Below are 17,640 nucleotides of genomic sequence, written 5' to 3'. Positions count from 1 at the left end.
GTTTTAAATAGGATTCATTTAGTTAATAAGAGTTAAATATTAATTAAATAAATCTAAATAAATTTAAGTTAGGGGGGTGTTAGGGTTAGTGTTAGACTTAGGTTTAGGGGTTAATCATTTTATTACAGTGGCGGCGGTGTAGGGTGGGGGCAGGATAGGGGTTAATACATTTATTAGAGGTGGCGACGGTGTAGGGGGGGCAGGCTAGGGGTTAATAAATTTATTATAGGTGGCGACGGTGTAGGGGGGGCAGATTAGGGGTTAATAAGTTTAATATAGGTTGTGGCGGGGTCCGGGAGCGGCGGTTTAGGGCTTAAACTATTTATTTAGTTGCGGCGAGGTCCGGGATCGGCAGGATAGGGGTTAATAACTTAATTATAGGTGGCGGCGGTATAGTGGGGCAGGATAGGGGTTACTAGGTATAATGTAGGTGGCGGCGGGGTCCGGGAGTGGCGGTTTAGGGGTTAATACATTTATAAGAGTTGCGGCGGGGTCTAGGAGCGACGGTTTAGGGGTTACTAACTTTATTTAGTTGCGGGGGACTCCGGGGACGCCAGTATAGGGGGTTAACATGTTTAATATAGTTGCGGCGGGGTCAGGGAGCGGCGGTTTAGGGGGTAATAACTTTATTTAGTTGCGGCTGTGTAGGGGGGGCAGATTAGGGGTGTTTAGACTCGGGGTACATGTTAGGGTGTTAGGTGTAGACAGCTCCCATAGGAATGAATGGGATGTCTGGCAGCAGCGAACATAAACTTTCGCTATGGTCAGACTCCCATTGATTCCTATGGGATCCGCCGGCTCCAGGGCGGCGGTTTGAAAACCAGGTACGCTTGGCTGGAAAAGTGCCGAGCGTACCTGCTAGTTTTTTGATAACTAGCAAAAGTAGTCAGATTGTGCCACACAAGTGCATCTGGAGTGACGTAAGAATCGATCTGTGTCGGACTGAGTCCGGCGGATCGAAGCTTACGTCACTATATTCTACTTTTGCCGGTCTGTAGGGCTTGATAACTAAGGTGAATCAGCCTCGCCTCAAATACGCTGCGGAATTCCAGCGTATTTGAGGTAGACACGTTGATAACTACCCTTCCATATCTGTGTTATTCAATCAAAATTACAAATTGAAAATCAGAAGATAAAATGTAATGTTTGTGTTAATTTCAACCATCTTTCAATGTATCTAGAAAATTAGTGGGGATAAAATATCTAATAAAAATATTATATATACTTTTACTAGTGATGCACCGAAATGGAAATTCTGGACTGAAATCGAACCCGAAAATCCAGGATGTACTTGGCCGAAAACTGAAATCAAAAATGTCTTTTTTTTATTATTATTTAAAAAAAAAATTTATTTTTTTGTGTAATTTGACTATTTAATGAATTATTCTGAATTGAAAACCTGCAAGCCATTAAAATAAAATAACCACACTGTTATTGAAAGTAACACTAAAATTGGACAAAAATATCTTAAAACAATAATATGCTACACAATAATTTTACCGCAAAAAAAAAAACATAATATAATTTTCGGGCAAAATGTTTCTGCAACCAAAATTTCGGTGCATCCCTACTTAAAACAATATTAAATATCAATATACGGTATTATTCTGTATTTAGTTCTGTGCAACAGAATCAGATTTAATAGTTGTTGTTTTTTTTACCAATTATCCAGATAAAGTATAGTCCTAGTAAACTATTATTATATGAGAAACAGTATGTCAAGAAATTAACTTAAACAGCAGCTCTAGGTTAGCATCAAATTTGAAATATGCAACACAATAATTTTACCAAAAATAACAGGCAAAAAAACCCCCGAAAAACGAAATAGCCAAAAATGCCATAATTTATACATTTACAAAAAAAAATCACGCAGAGGTGACAACCCATTTTGCTACTTTTTGTGTGTTCCTACCCCTGTCTAAACTCACCGTAGTAAAAAATACAGGTAGAAAACCATTTGACCAAACAGCTTGGGGTCAGAAAAGGTGTGGATTTCTGAATATTTGCATCTGTAAAATGATACAGTTTGTAGAGGGGATGGGACCAAGTGTAAACAACAGTGTCATTTAGGTAATATTTACATGTCATAATACAGTTTATACATGTAACCTAAAGGTAGTTTTATTTGTTTTGTATTCACAGTATCATCAGATAGATAGCACAGTACTGTAATCAGAAAGGCAGTAGTTGTTTTAAAATAAAAATATATGATTCACATTTTAGACAATAAAAAAGCAAACCACAAATGCAGGCAAAGAAGGTTGTGAATTACTGGAGGGGAAATATTAGTTTTTAATTTTAAATATGAATGATAAAGTGTGGCGTTGGGGATTTGAACCTGTAATGGTAACAGTTATTAAAAAGAAAATTTAAAAAAAAATTATGAATTCAAACTTTTGGGAAGAAGGGTGAAGTCTTCTGTTTGTACACTGTATGGTACACATGTGATGTGATAATCACTCTGATAGTCTCCTGAATACCCTGATATATGTAACACTATTAACTTGTGGGATGAGATATGTACGTTGTATTTTATAATGATATAAGAAAACACAAATACTGAGGCATTTACAATCCTTTAGAAAAGCGTATGCAATTATTTATCTACAAAAAGCCACGCACACTTTCATAGTAATTATGTAGAAAAATTATTAGATAAACTTTTCAAAAGGAATGGGGTCAGCCCTAGTAAGAATATGTTTTATTTATTTATTTTGTGCTATCTTTGTATTTGGAAAAATTCTTCTTTGCAATATTATCACTTGAGAACTGTTTACTGGATTTGAATTGCTGCTCATAATGAAGAATAAGGTTTATTGATAACTCACTATTATTTCATATGATGACATTATTGTATAGTGCATCAACATAAGGTTTTATAATACAGGGTAGTACGGCTCTTTTGTTCTTGCTTGGCATTGCTTTCCTGCTTTTGCTATTTTTTTTATCTTCTGTATTAATTTGTTGTTTTTAAACAAATATTTTTTGCTGTGTCTTCCTCAGTACACGTTTTGCATTTCATATTTTTTACTATGTGCAATATGTGTTTAGGCGTTGTGACTTTCACTGACAGCTCAGTAATATAATTATATTTGCTGTAGAATGTTAGAAATGCTATGTTTTGTGTTCAGGGGTTGTCTGTGTGAAAAGGCTGCTTCATATCTTAATTGGGATAGTGACCAAGTGATGTAGTTAGACGTATGCAAGCTCTTGCGTGTAGCCGTTTTAACATTGCGGCTCTATTGCTCCAATATCCCCCGCGGTGTCTTTGCTAACTGGCGCTGGCTTTTATTGAGTTGCAATAATTACATTATTGTAGCTATCTAACTCCATGATAGATGATATAGATGTAAAAAGATACTTCCTCACCAGCTATTCATTTTTTCCCTTAACATATAATATTTCATCTTTGTGTTGTTTTCATGTAAACCATTTTCTCTTTGCTTCTGAGGGAACCAGCATTTTATTTCTTGGTGTTTCTGGTTCATAGGACAGCAAAGCCATTTACTACATCTTTTTTTTTTTTCCATTAACATTTTTTTTTATTTCTTTATTCTGATCGTTACTAGGTTACAAAACAGCACGGACACTGCCAGTCGATTGCCAGATGAACATGCACTGATAGCAGACTGTGTGGCACGACTTCGCAATGGGACACGGTTAGTGTTAGGAAGCCTTGTATTTCATTTACAGTGAAACAAATATGTTTATTTATTTATATGTTTGTTTTTTGTTTTATTTGTTTATTTATTTGTTTTGTTTTTAACATCTTTAACACAGGATGCTCAGTGTGTATTTTAAATCCTGACCAAAAAAATAATAATTTAAATTGCTTAAAAAACTAATCTGTTCACATTTTCCCTTAGCAAGTTATCTGAATATAAAATGTCTTTTTTTTTCTTTATTATTATTATTATTTTTTTGCAGTCATCACATTTAAGTGTACCTGCTACTTGGGTAGTCGTTTATTTGTTTTGTACACGTTCTATTGTTTTCAGAAAAGCTTATCGAGACTTTTTCTACAAAATGTACCAATAAAGTATATGGGACAGTTTGTTTGATATAGCTGATTTGGTTAATATTGTTTGTCCATACTGAAGAGGCAACAGTGTTATGAGTTGATGGTGTGGTCTATCTGTAGAGCTAGCTGTGCCAGGACACACGAGAGATGTGTTAAAGTAGCACTTTACATATACACTATTATCATTTATCTCTGTGAACTCACACAATTTGTCCCAGTTAGTTCAGTTGGTAGATTGATTACATCTGAAGGGCATAGTCTTCCTTGTGTTTTGGGTATACACCTGATGCCCTCCTGCATCTCGTATACCCTGAACAGACTTACTAGTTCTTGTTGCACTCTGCAGTTTAGGATTGCTCCTCAGCTAATGCGGGGTGCAGTATTTCTCATGCCGCTGCCTTTATCTCAGCATTAAGTTGATCTACTGCATGGATGCCATCTAGACTTACCAGCTGATGCAGGGCAACAGGTAATCTCTGCTGATATTGGTTCCTCACTAATAGTTCCACAGGTTGAACTGACCTCTTGATTGTAGCCACTTGTGAGTGATGTATATGTGGTCAAACATTTGTCATTGTTCAGCCTTGTCAGGTGTCCATGAGTGGCGTATTGAACTGTAGATGTGCCAGGTTTTCATGCTTCAGCTTAGTACTAGCTTGCACTGAATCTGGGTCATATTAAGGTCCTCCACTCACGCGTGGTACCACACACACTTACCTGTAAGCCTCTGTCTCTTGTTGCTGTGTGCTTAAATGGTAGATGGTGTTCACCAGCATTGCCTGCTGTAGTCTTGCGAAGGTAACAACTCATCTGGATCACTTGTAATATTTAGGTGACATTTTCCCGGCTGGACTTTTCTGAATGTTTAAGAGTTTGGCACAGTAGTCTGTGGTACCAAGTAATCAGTGCTATCTTTCTGCTATTTGGCCATAAACCTGGACCCATCATCCTAGGTTATTAACATTTGCTGCAGAGCTGTACTGTTCTCTGCTGTTAGTCTCCTGTTGTACATTAGTAGACTAGATAAGAGCTTTAATGTCTTCCTCTATTTCAAAGAATATGGTTATCTTTATCCTACACAATATGCAAAAAGTAATGTTAGTAGCCACTGTCTTCTAGGGTAATATAAGTACATTGATTAAGCCTTTCTTTGATACTGGTCAAGGGACAAACTCCATCCCCTTTAAATATTAGCCTCTGAAGGTAATTGTGATCTCTGAGGAAACACATCAGATCTGACCTTGAATATGATTGGAAATGTTTGATAACCTTATAATAAATATCTGGACTTTTTTTTACTGAAACTTGTTTTTATGTTTGCAAAATATTTTCTTTTGTGCTTTAATATAAGCACAGGACAAGACAAATTCAGGAACCCATGTCTTTATTTGCTTAATCACAGAGGTAGGAGCAACAGGTTACAGAAACGATATAAACAAACTCTGACACAGAAGGCCATATATACAGCTGTGCGTCACATCAAACAAAGCTATGCATCAAATACGGAAAACCTGTCCTTTTTGGTAGCACGGCTATCCCGCCAGGAGGAATTATCTCTGGTCTAAGAAAGGCCTATCTCTAAACACTGTAGACTGCAATTAGTCTACAAACGGATCTTAAAGTATTTGTGATCACATGATCACAGTCACTGTTCTGTCCTTTATTCTCATTTCATTCTGGGAAGGTACAAAAGCCGAACATTTAACGTTCTTGTACATACTGTAACTAGATGTGGCTCTCTTGTTTGTTTCAGACCATAATAATAATAATTATAAATCATAGGAGACTGGTTTCATACTGCGTTTTATTTCGTTTTTTCATTTAAGTAAATATGTGTAATAAATGAAAGGACATAAAGCGCTTGAGGACATTGTACTTAAAATGTTTCTAAAATTAATATGAAAGGGCAGCATTTAGGTATTATTAAGAACCCCTTGAGTGCTAATAACGGCTCAGAGTCGTCATTAGCACTCAACAACCGTTTTTGCAATCTGGGGGCCCCCACCTGCTGCTACTCGGCGATCGGGCCTGCATAGTGGCAGGCATCGCCGGGGCTTCCCGTTACATGCATTGATGTCACGTGCAATGACGTGATGATGTCACTGCGCAACTTTATTTAAAATTGTCAATACAAAGTATAGGTAAAGGGGGCATGCTGCTTAGAAACCTGTATCTCAGGGATCTAAGCAGCTACAGACCCCCAAGACCCACCATTAGAAAGGTAATCGCATAATCTTTCCAATGGTATAAGTATTGGGGATCTGGGGGAAAAAGTAAAAAAAAAAAAAATGTTTTTTTGAAAATAGTAAAAAACAGAAAAATATTAAATTCAGCTTATCACTCAAAGGGTTAATAATAATCAGGCAGAACATGTTGAACTGATTGCTGAATAGTATAGGTTATCACCATGATTTTAAAAGGCTACTTTGCATCTGATTTACTTTCTCTCACCACTGATTACTTTCTTTGTGTTCATTTAACGTTTACCTGCATCAATCAACTAGTCTTGTCTTTGCCTCCACTGGAGAAGGGTGAAGAATGAAGGTGTGCATGTTATTCTTCACTGAGAGGGATTCTCATTTAACCTCAATGTGCAGTGATTGTCAGAGAGTTGTGTATGGAGTGAAGGTAGTGAATCTTTTTTCACCTGATGGGTTTTTATTCACAAGCCTTTCCTGGGTGTTGCAGGGACATTTGTAGCAGTCTCGGCATCCAGGAGAATGGTCTCTCCATCATGATGGTTTCAATCAGATTGTGCATCTTTGGGGGATCCCAGAGATAGATCTGATGGCCTCTCGGTTAAACAACAAACTTCCCAGGTACCTTGCAAGGTCCAGGGATCCTTAGTCAGAGTTTGTGGATGCTCTAGTAGCTGCTTGGTCCTTTAAAGTGAATGTAAATTTTGATGCTAAAGTGCCCGGTTTTTAAAAATTCAATTAAAAACGGGGGCACTTTAATTCATCAAAATTTACATTTCACTTGTGTTGTGAAAAAATTCTTACCTTTTAAACTTGACAGCCGCTCCAGCTTCCTCCGACCGTCGCAAAGCCTCTTCCTGGGTCTAAAATGAGGAATTCGGCTTCCTCCAATCACGGCATTGAATCAGACACTGATTCCCCTGGGGGGAAAAGTCGTGATTGGTGGATGACCGATCCATCATTTCTGACGTCAGAAACGGCTTGTGACGACCGGGGGAAGCTGGAGCGGCTGTCAAGTTTAAAAGGTAAGTATTTATTTCATGTAATTGGCAAGAGTCCATGAGCTAGTGACGTATGGGATATGCAATCCTACCAGGAGGGGCAAAGTTTCCCAAACCTCAAAATGCCTATAAATACACCCCTCACCACACCCACAATTCAGATTTACAAACTTTGCCTCCTATGGAGGTGGGGAAGTAAGTTTGTGCTAAGATTTCTATGTTGACATGCGCTTCTCAGCATTTTGAAGCCCGATTCCTCTCAGAGTACAGTGAATGTCAGAGGGATGTGAAGGGAGTATCTACTATTGAATGCAATGGTTTTCCTCACTGGGATCTTTTTCATAGGTTCTCTGTTATCGGTCATAGAGATTCATCTCCTACCTCCCTTTTCAGATCGACGATATACTCTCATATTTCATTACCTCTACTGATAACCGTTTCAGTACTGGTTTGGCTATCTGCTATATTTGGATGGGTGTCTTTGGTAAGTATGTTTTCATTTACTTAAGACACTCTCAGCTATGGTTTGGCACTTTATGTATTTATATAAAGTTCTAAATATATGTATTGTACTTATATTTGCCATGATTCAGGTTTCAGTAAATTTCCTTTTGAAGACTGTCAGTTTCATATCTGGGAATGCATTTTTTTTAGGAAAATTTATTTCTTACCTAGGGTATAGTCTTTTTGCTATTGACTGTCATTTTAAATTTGCAGGCAGAATTATGCTTGCGAGGGCGCAAAATGCCAAACTATACTGCGTCATTTTTGAAGTTAGATGACGCAAATTCGTCATTTCCGACGCTGAGTCCTTTCACAAGGTTGCGTATTCAATGATGCCAGTGTGTCATTTCCGGATGTTGTTAGCGGCAAAAAAAATTCTCTGTGCGTCATTCTTGGCGCCAAATATTTTCATAATTTAATACCCCATTGCTGTTTGCCTCTTGCCTTTTTTCTCTATCAGAGGGCTATGCTGTTGCATTTTTTCCCATTCCTGAAACTGCCATATAAGGAAATTGATAATTTTGCTTTATATGTTGTTTTTTTCTCTTGCATTTTGTCTCAATCTGTTCCTGTCTCAGAAAACACTGTTGGAATCCTGCTTACTGATAACAGTTCTACCAAAGCTAAGTACATTTTTTGTAATCTTATGGAGATTATATTTCCAGCTGTGGTTTGTAATAAATTGTCATGATAAACTTTTACATGCAGAGAATGTGTCCATCAGTAATAATAAATTGCCTGTTGCTGTTCTTTTAACATCTAATGTACAAGATACACCTGTGAATTTATAAGAATTTTTTGCTGATTCTATTCAGAAGGCTTTGTCTGCCATCCCGCCTTGTAATAAATGTAAAGGTCTTTTTAAACTTCTCATAAAGTTGATGAAATTTCAAATGACCGATAACATACTGAATTATCCTCCTCTGATGAGGATCTATCTGATTCAGAAGATCCTTCCTCAGATATTGACACTAACAAATCTACTTATTTATTTAAAATGGAGTACATTTGTTCGTTGTTGAAGAAGTGCTGATTATATTGGATATTGAGGAGACTAGTCCTCTTGATTTTAAAGCTAGTAAACGTTTAAATTCTGTTTATAAACCTCCTGTGGTTATTTTGGAGGTTTTTTTCAGTTCCTGATGCTATTTCTGATATGATTTCTAAGGAATGGAATAGGCTTGGTACTTCTTTTATTCCTTCTTTAAGGTTTAAATTTTTTATCCTTTGCCAGCAATTAGATTGGAGTTTTGGGAAAAGATCCCCAAAATTGATGGGGCTATCTCTACTCTTGCTAAACGTACTACTATTCCTACGGAAGATAGTATTTCTTGTTAAGATCCTTTAGATAGGAAACTTGCATCTTATCTAAGGAAAGCTTATTTATTTTCAGTTCTTCTTCTTAGGCCTACAATTTATTTGGCTGATGTTGCAGCTGCTTCAACTTTTTGGTTGGAAACTTTAGCGCAACAATTATCAATTCATGATTTGTCTAGCATTGTTAACTTGATTCAACATGCTAATAATTTCATTTGTGATGCAATTTCTTGTTATCAAAATTGATGTTAAATCTCTGTCTTTAGCTATTTTAGCTAAAAGAGCTTTGTGGCTTAAATCTTGGAATGCTGATATGACTTCTAAGTCCAGATTGCTATTTCTTTCCTTCCAAGGTAATACATTATTTGGTTCTCAGTTGGATTCAATAATTTCAACTGTCACTGGGGGGGAAGGGAGTTTTTTTGCCTCAAGATAAGATCTAAGGGTAAAATTTAAAGCTTCCAACCGTTTTTGTTCTTAAATAAGGAACAGAAACCTAATTCTTCCCCAAGGAATCTGTTTCCAATTGGTAGCCTTCTTCAATGGGAATAAATCCAAGTCATTGAAGAGATCAAAGCCAGTCCCTAAGTCTGCATGAAGGTGCGGCTTTAATTCCAGCTCAGCTGGTAGGGGGCAGATTAAGATTTTTCTAAGATATTTGGATCAATTCGGTCCAAAATCATTGGATTCAGAATATTGTCTCTCAGGGGTACAGAATAGGATTCAGAGTAAGACCGCCTGTGAGAAGATTTTTTTCTCTCAATCATTCCAGCAAACTCGGTAAAGTCTCAGGCTTTCCTGAAGTGTGTTTCAGACCTGGAGTTGTCTGGGGTAATCATGCCAGTTCCGTTTCAGGAACAGGGTCTGGGGTTTTATTCAAATCTATTCATTGTCCCAAAGAAAGTAATTTCATTCAGACCAGTTTTGGATCTAAAAATTTTGAATCGATATGTAAGAGTACCAACTTTCAAAATGGTGACTATAAGGTCTATTCTGCTTTTTGTTCAGCAAGGGCGTTATATGCCCACAATAGACTTACAGGATGCATATCTTAATATTCCGATTCATCCAGATTGCTTTCAATTTCTGAGATTCTCTTTTTTAGACAAGTATTACCAATTTGTAGCTCTTCCTTTTTGACCTAGCGACCCCTCAAGGAATCTTTTCAAAGGTTCTTGGTGTCCTACTCTCTGTTATCAGAGAGCGGGGTGTTGCGGTGTTTCCTTATTTGGATGATATCTTGGTACTTGCTCAGTCTTTACGTTCTACAGAATGTCACACGAATCAACTACTGTTGTTTCTTCAAAGACGTTGTTGGAGGATCAATTTACCAAAAAGTTCCTTGATTCCTCAGACAAGGATCACCTTTTTAGGTTTCCAGATAGATTCAGTATCTATGACTCTGTCTCTAACAGACAAGAGACAATTTAAATTTGTTTCAGCTTGTCGGAACCTTCAGTCTCTATTATTCCCTTCAGTAGCTATGTGGATGGAAGTTTTAGGTCTCATGACTGCAGTATCGGAAGTGATTCTCTTTGCTCGTCTTTATATGAGACCTCTCCAGCTTTGTATGCTGAATCAATGGTGCAGAGATTATACAAGGATATCACAATTAATATCCTTAAATCCCATTGTTTGACTATCTCTGACTTGGTGGTTAGATCACCATCGTATAGTTCTAGGGGCCTCTTTGGTTCGTCCAACCTGGACTGTGATCACAACAGATGCAAATCTTTTCAGGTTGGGGAGCTTTTTGGGGATCTCTGACAGCACAAGGGGTTTGGAAATCTCAAGAGGCGAGATTGCCAATCAATATTTTGGAACTCCGTGCAATTTTCAGGGCTCTTCAGGCTTGGCCTCTGTTGAAGAGGGAACCGTTCATTTGTTTTCAGACAGACAATATCACAGCTGTGGCATATGTCAATTATCAGGGTGGGACTCACAGTCCCCTAGCTATGATAGAAGTATCTGGAATACTTTCTTGGGCGGAATTCAGCTCTTGTCTAATTTCTGTGGTACATATCCCAGGTGTAGACAATTGAGAAGCAGATTATCTCAGCCGTCAGACTTTACATAAGGGGGAGGGGTCCCTCCATCCAGATGTGTTTTCTCAGATTGTTCAGATGTGTTTTTTTTTCAGAAATAGATCTGATGGCTTCTCATCTAAACAAGAAACTTCCTAGGTACCTGTCCAGGTCCAGGGATCTTCTGGCGGAAGCAGTGGTTGCATTGACACTTCCTTGGTGCTACCAACCTGCTTATATTTTCCCACCTCTAGCTCTTCTTCCAAGAATGATATCCAAAATCATCATGGAACAGTCATTTGTATTGCTGGTAGCTCCAGCATGGCCTCACAGGTTTTGGTATGCGGATCTTGTTCGGATGTCCAGTTGCCAACCTTGGCCTCTTCCATTTAGGTCGGATCTTCTGTTTCAAGGTCCGTTTTTTCCATCTGGATTTCAAATCATTAAATTTGAAGGTATGGGAATTGAAAGCCTAGTGTTTAGTCATAGAGATTTCTCTGACTCCGTGATTAATACTATGTTACAGGCTCGTAAATCTGTTTCTAGAAAGATTTATCGAGTTTGGAAGACTCATTTTCATGGTGTTCTTTTCATAAATTCGCTTGACATTCTTTCAGAATTCCTAGAATTTTTTTCAGTTTCTTCAGGATGGTTTGGATAAGGTTTTGTCTGCAAGTTCCTTGTAGGGACAAATCTTTGCTTTTCTGTTTTTATTTCACAGAAAGATTGCTAAACTTCCTGATTTTCACTGTTTTTAACAGGCTTTGGTTTATATCAAGCCTGTCATTAAATCAATCTCTCCTCCTTGGAGTCTTAATTTGGTTTTGTGGGCTTTACAGGCTCCTCCATTTGAGTCTATGCATTCTTTGGATATTAAACTACTTTCTTTTAAAGTGTTGTTCCTTTTGGCCATCTCTTCTGCTAGAAGAGTTTCTAAATTATCTACTCTTTACTGTGACTCTCCTTTCTGCCTTTTCTTCAGGAAAAGGCGGTTTTGCAGACTTCATTTAAATTCTTTCCTAAGGTTGTGATTTCTAACAACATTAATAGAGAATTTGTTGTCCCTTCCTTGTGTCCTAATCCTAAGAATTCTTTGGAGAAATCCTTCCTTTCTTTGGATGTGGTAAGAGCTTTGAAATATTATGTTGAAGCTACTAAATATTTCAGGAAGACTTCTAGTCTATTTGTTATCTTTTCTGGTTCTAGGAAAGGTCAGAGGGCTTCTAACGTTTCCTTGGCTTCGTGGTTAAAGCTTTGGTTTCATTCAGCTTATTTGGGGTCGGTCAAGCCCCGTCTCAGAGATTTACAGCTCATTCTACTAGATCAGTCTTCACTTTGTGGGCTTTTAAGCTTCAGTTGATCAGATTTGCAAAGCAGCAACTTGGTCTTCTATGCATACATTTACTAAATTCTACCGTTTTTGATGTATTCGCTTCTTCAGAAGCAGTTGGTAGAAATGTTCTTCAGGCAGCTGTTTCAGTTTGATTCTTCTGCTTATGTTTTAAGTTTTTTCTTTTCATTTAATGAGAATTAACTTATATTTTGGGTTGTGGATAATTTTTTCAGCAAGAAATGGCTGTTTTTATTTTTATCCCTCCCTCTCTAGTGACTCTTGCGTGGAGTTCCACATCTTGGGTATTGCTATCCCATACGTCACTAGCTCATGGACTCTTGCCAATTACATGAAAGAAAACATAATTTATGTAAGAACTTACCTGATAAATTAATTTCTTTCATATTGGCAAGAGTCCATGAGGCCCACCCTTTTTGTGGTGGTTATGATTTTTTGTATAAAGCACAATTATTTCCAAATTTCTTTGTTGGTGCTTTTTACTCCTTTCTTTATCACCCCACTTCTTGACTATTCGTTAAACTGAATTGTGGGTGTGGTGAGGGGTGTATTTATAGGCATTTTGAGGTTTGGGAAACTTTGCCCCTCCTGGTAGGATTCTATATCCCATACGTCACTAGCTCATGGACTCTTGCCAATATGAAAGAAATTAATTTATCAGGTAAGTTCTTAAAAAGTTTCTTAAAAACTGGGCACTTTAGCATAAAAATTTACATTCACTTTATGCTTGTGTTTCCGCCTCTGTTTCTTTTTCCCAGAGTAATTTCCCAGATCAGGCAAGAGGAGTCATCAGTAATTCTGATTTCTCCAGCTTGGCCTTGCAGCGTTTTATATGCAGATCTAGTGCAGCTGTCCAGTTGCCCTTCATGGCCTCTTCCTCTGTGTCCAGATCTTCTATCTCAAGGTCCATTTTTACGTCTGGATCTCAAGTCTCTAAGCTTAATGGCATGGAGATGGGGCTTTCAGATTCTGTGGTTGAGACTCTGATCCAGGCTATACTAACCTTGCTACATAGTGTATCTGTCCCTAATGGGCCTCAAGTTGTGTTTACAAAATAACAGTGGTTAGCCTTATATAATGCAGTTGCAAATATGCCAAGTTGCATGAGATGTTTGTCTATTATAAAACAATTGCTGCAAACAAGGTGGTAATCTGATCTGAAAACTTTCACACTTGACTGATGTTAATCTATTGCAAGACAACAGAAAAGTCACAATTACAAGTTGTTTGATGTCCTTTAGCCATTTGGATGTAGGTACCTATGTCCAACTTTCTGGCTCATGATGTGGTCCTCGCTGTAACCTTTGACAGCGGAGACTGCAGCCAGAGCAGAAGGCATCAGCCTTCATATGGTAAGGAACTGATCCTGCTCCCTTAACCATATGAAGATTGCCGATATCGCTTGCGGTCATCCCATGGGTGGTATGGGAAGTAGGCAGGTGGATGGCGCATCGCAGGAGTGGGGAGGGAGGGGAGGGTGTTCCCTATGCTACAGAAAAGATGTTTGGTGAGAGAGGGATGGGTTCCCTAAGTTTTGGCGATGGGGGGGGGCAAATAATGATTGCTTGGAGGAGATGCAGAGGGGATCACTACACAACATAAAATGCTTTTTAGGTGGGATCAGTGAGGGTCTAACACTGCATACTGGCAGACTGTTTTCCAGTACCTAAGATGGTGGTGACCAGTGGGGTTGTGAGGGAGTGAAGAGAGCTGTTTGAAAGGGTTCAGGTAGGGTTTAGGAAGCTGGTGGGGTCAGGTCTCTACACTGCAGCTAAAAATAACCTTACTACCTGATTAACCCCTGCCAGAAATATTAGACGTGGGGTGCGCAGCTGCAATTACAAGCCTTCTAATTACTTAAAAGCAATTGCAAAGCATGCATATCTGCTCTTTCTGAACAAAGGGGATCCCAGAGAAGCTTTTGCAACCTTGTGTTATGAGTGCACAAGGTATGTAAATGATTTCAGTGTGAAACCCACATTTTGTGAAATAGTTAATGATTTGTTTTAAAATTATCACATTTTGCGGCAAAACTGTGGCATTTAATATACCAAAATGGGCCTAGATCAATATCTTGGGTTGTCTACTAAGAATAATATATAGTTTTTATAGGTAAATAAAAAAAAAAAAACAAGGCCGTATTTCTGTTTATATGGAGTGATAGCAAAATTTTTAAAAATGCTCTGGTACTTTGGGCAAGTATTTCTCGGTCTCGAAGGGGTTAAAGCTTTGAGGATGAAGCTTCAGTTGATCAGATTTGCAAAGCTGCTACTTGGTCTTCTTTGCATACATTTACTAAATTTTACCATTTTGATGTATTTGCTTCTTCGGAAGCAGTTTTTGGAAGAAAAGTTCTTCAGGCAGCTGTTTCAGTTTGATTCTTCTGCTTTTGATTTAAGTTTTTTCCTCACATTTATGAGATTAAACTTATATTTTGGGTTGTGGATTAATTTTTTTAGCGGAAAATGGCTGCTTTTATTTTTATCCCTCCCTCTCTAGTGACTCTTGCGTGGAGTTCCACATCTTGGGTATTGCTATCCCATACGTCACTAGCTCATGGACTCTTGCCAATTACATGAAAGAAAACATAATCTATGTAAGAACTTACCTGATAAATTAATTTCTTTCATATTGGCAAGAGTCCATGAGGCACACCCTTTTTTATGGTGGTTATGATTTTTTTGTATTAAGCACAATTATTTCCAAATTCCTTTGTTGATGCTTTTTACTCCTTTCTTTATCACCCCACTACTTGGCTATTCATTAAACTGAATTGTGGGTGTGGTGAGCGGTGTATTTATAGGCATTTTGAGGTTAGGGAAACTTTGCCCCTCCATGTAGGATTGTATATCCCATACGTCACTAGTTCATGGACTCTTGCCAATATGAAAGAAATAAATTTATCAGGTAAGTTCTTACATAAATTATGTTATATATATATATATATATATATATATATATATATATACACACAGAGAGATGTGCACTCACAGGAACTTACAACCAGCTCAATACCATTGTTAGCCTGTTCTATGGCGATTTACCACCTGGGTGCAACTTCTTTTAACCCAGCAATGCTTTTCACAGAGTAGAACTCTCCTGTAGTATATCAGTCTGATCCCGCCTATTACGGTCAGTCCAGCGCCGAAATACCAGGCAATTCCTCTCTGAACAAGGAACACAGCAACCCCAGACGATCGTTTCGGTCTTCATTGGGCCTCGTCAGTGAGGTGTAGCCATATTCCTCTAAGCACACTGAGCAAGGAGTCCACGTCTGGTTGCCCCTTTTTCCTATAGGGAGACTAAATACACACAGAGAGAAATGCACTCACAGGAACGAACAACCAGCTCAATACCATTGTTAGCCTGTTCTATGGCGATTTACCACCTGGGTGCAACTTCTTTTAGCCCAGCAATGCTTTTCACAGAGTAGAACTCTCCTGTAGTATATCAGTCTGATCCCGCCTATTACGGTCAGTCCAGCTCCGAAATACCAGGCAATTCCTCTCTGAACAAGGAATACAGCAACCCCAGTGTTGCTTCTCTGTGTGTGTGTGTGTGTGTGTGTGTGTGTGTTTGTGTGTATATATGTGTGTATATATATGTGTATATATATGTGTGTGTATATATGTGTGTGTATATATGTGTGTATATATATGTGTGTATATATGTGTGTATATATATATATGTGTGTATGTATATATATATATATATATATATATATATATATATATATATTAAAAATGTTTAAGATGGGATATTTACATTGTTTTAATGCTATGCTATGAGTGCATACTATGCCATAAGGGGTACAGCGAGTCTCACTTTTCCGCTCTACAAATATTACTAAAAATTGCAGATTTTTTTTCCTTTTTAAAAAACATTTTGTAATTCAGATGTTCTTGCAATACAATGCTTACTATGCAATGGGATTTAAATTGTAAGTTAACTGAAGCTGTTCTATCTTTCTGGCACCCTGTAAGATAAATTGCAATACATATCTGTGCACGTGCCAGGATAAGGGTGACATCTTGTTTTCAGTCTGTTGGCGGAACTGTTTGATTGTGTCATACAGCCATCCTAACAATCATGCACAGATTCAGCAGAATAATTTTATGTATACGGTTTGTCATTTCCATTCTCATTGACAAGTTCTTCTTAACCCCCTCAGACCCTGTATGAACTGTGATGGACATCACATATTTCTTGGTTTTATTTAATTAAAATAATGTATTTTTCTCCTTATAAAATGTCTAGCAACAGTTACGGCTCTAATTGACCAATCAAAGTTAAAGGGACATGATACCCAAATGTTTAGTCACTTAAGTGATGCAGCATAGCTGTAAAATCTGACTTGAAAATATCACCTGAACATCTTATCTAAGTATTCACACCCCACTGTAACGAGACTTTAAGCAGCCAATCAGGGAGTGTGCATCTATCATGTGCAGGCACAGTTATTTTCCTATTCAGTTTAAGGAAGTATACTATGAAAACTCATGAGATTACAGCAAAGCATAGCATGACCTCAGCACTGCTGATGTTGATTGGCTATTGTTTTTTTGTTTTTTTCCTCAAGCTGCAGCTGGACAGCAGCTGAAATATATATGTTTACACAGTACTTACTCTGGTGAGCTGAGGAAATTGTGAGGTAAAATATCTTCCTTTTTTACATAGAGATGCTCAGGTGATATTTTCATGGCAGCTTTTTACAGTTACACTGCATCACTTTCAAGTGATTTAGCATATGAGTATTATGTCCCTTTAAGTCTTGAGGGTAAAACTGCAATGACAAAGTCAGACATCAAAGAAGACAGTCATGGCACACAGCCACAACAAAAAGAAGAGTAAACAACTTTTTCACCTTATAATTATTGATTTAATTTAATTTTTGCATCAATTTCTTGATCTGGGTGTGATTTTAAGATGTTAAGACCTTAAAAAGGGTTATCTTATAGACGTTTCCAATACAAAGAGCACATGATTTTTTTAAATTCAATGTCCATCATAATGGACATCAGGTCGTTGACTGCTGTAAATAGTAATAGACAAGTGGAGTTGGTATTGTTAGTATTAGTTTATGAACGTATTACACACATTTTATTGATACAATTCTTTATAACAATGAAAATGGTCAGTTATGACGAAATAGAAACAACAAGAAGCAAAAGGTCACAGTGCTCTGGAAATGCCCATTTCAACAGAGACAAATGAAACATTCACT

General features: G+C 37.7%; 1 protein-coding gene across 1 annotated transcript in view; it reads left to right on the top strand.

Annotated features, from left to right (window-relative positions):
- The window catches only part of DTNB (dystrobrevin beta), a 983,126-nt gene that overhangs the window by 686,557 nt on the left and 278,929 nt on the right, over positions 1-17,640 (top strand). Inside the window, exon 12 of the mRNA XM_053709466.1 lies at positions 3,570-3,659. Within this exon, the coding sequence (XP_053565441.1) occupies positions 3,570-3,659 (90 nt within the window). The remainder of the gene's footprint in view (positions 1-3,569; positions 3,660-17,640) is intronic.

Source organism: Bombina bombina, chromosome 4 (genome assembly GCF_027579735.1).
Source record: "Bombina bombina isolate aBomBom1 chromosome 4, aBomBom1.pri, whole genome shotgun sequence".
Lineage (NCBI taxonomy): Eukaryota > Metazoa > Chordata > Amphibia > Anura > Bombinatoridae > Bombina > Bombina bombina.
Note: the sequence above shows the minus strand (reverse complement) of the source record. Positions and strands in the feature narration are given on the sequence as shown.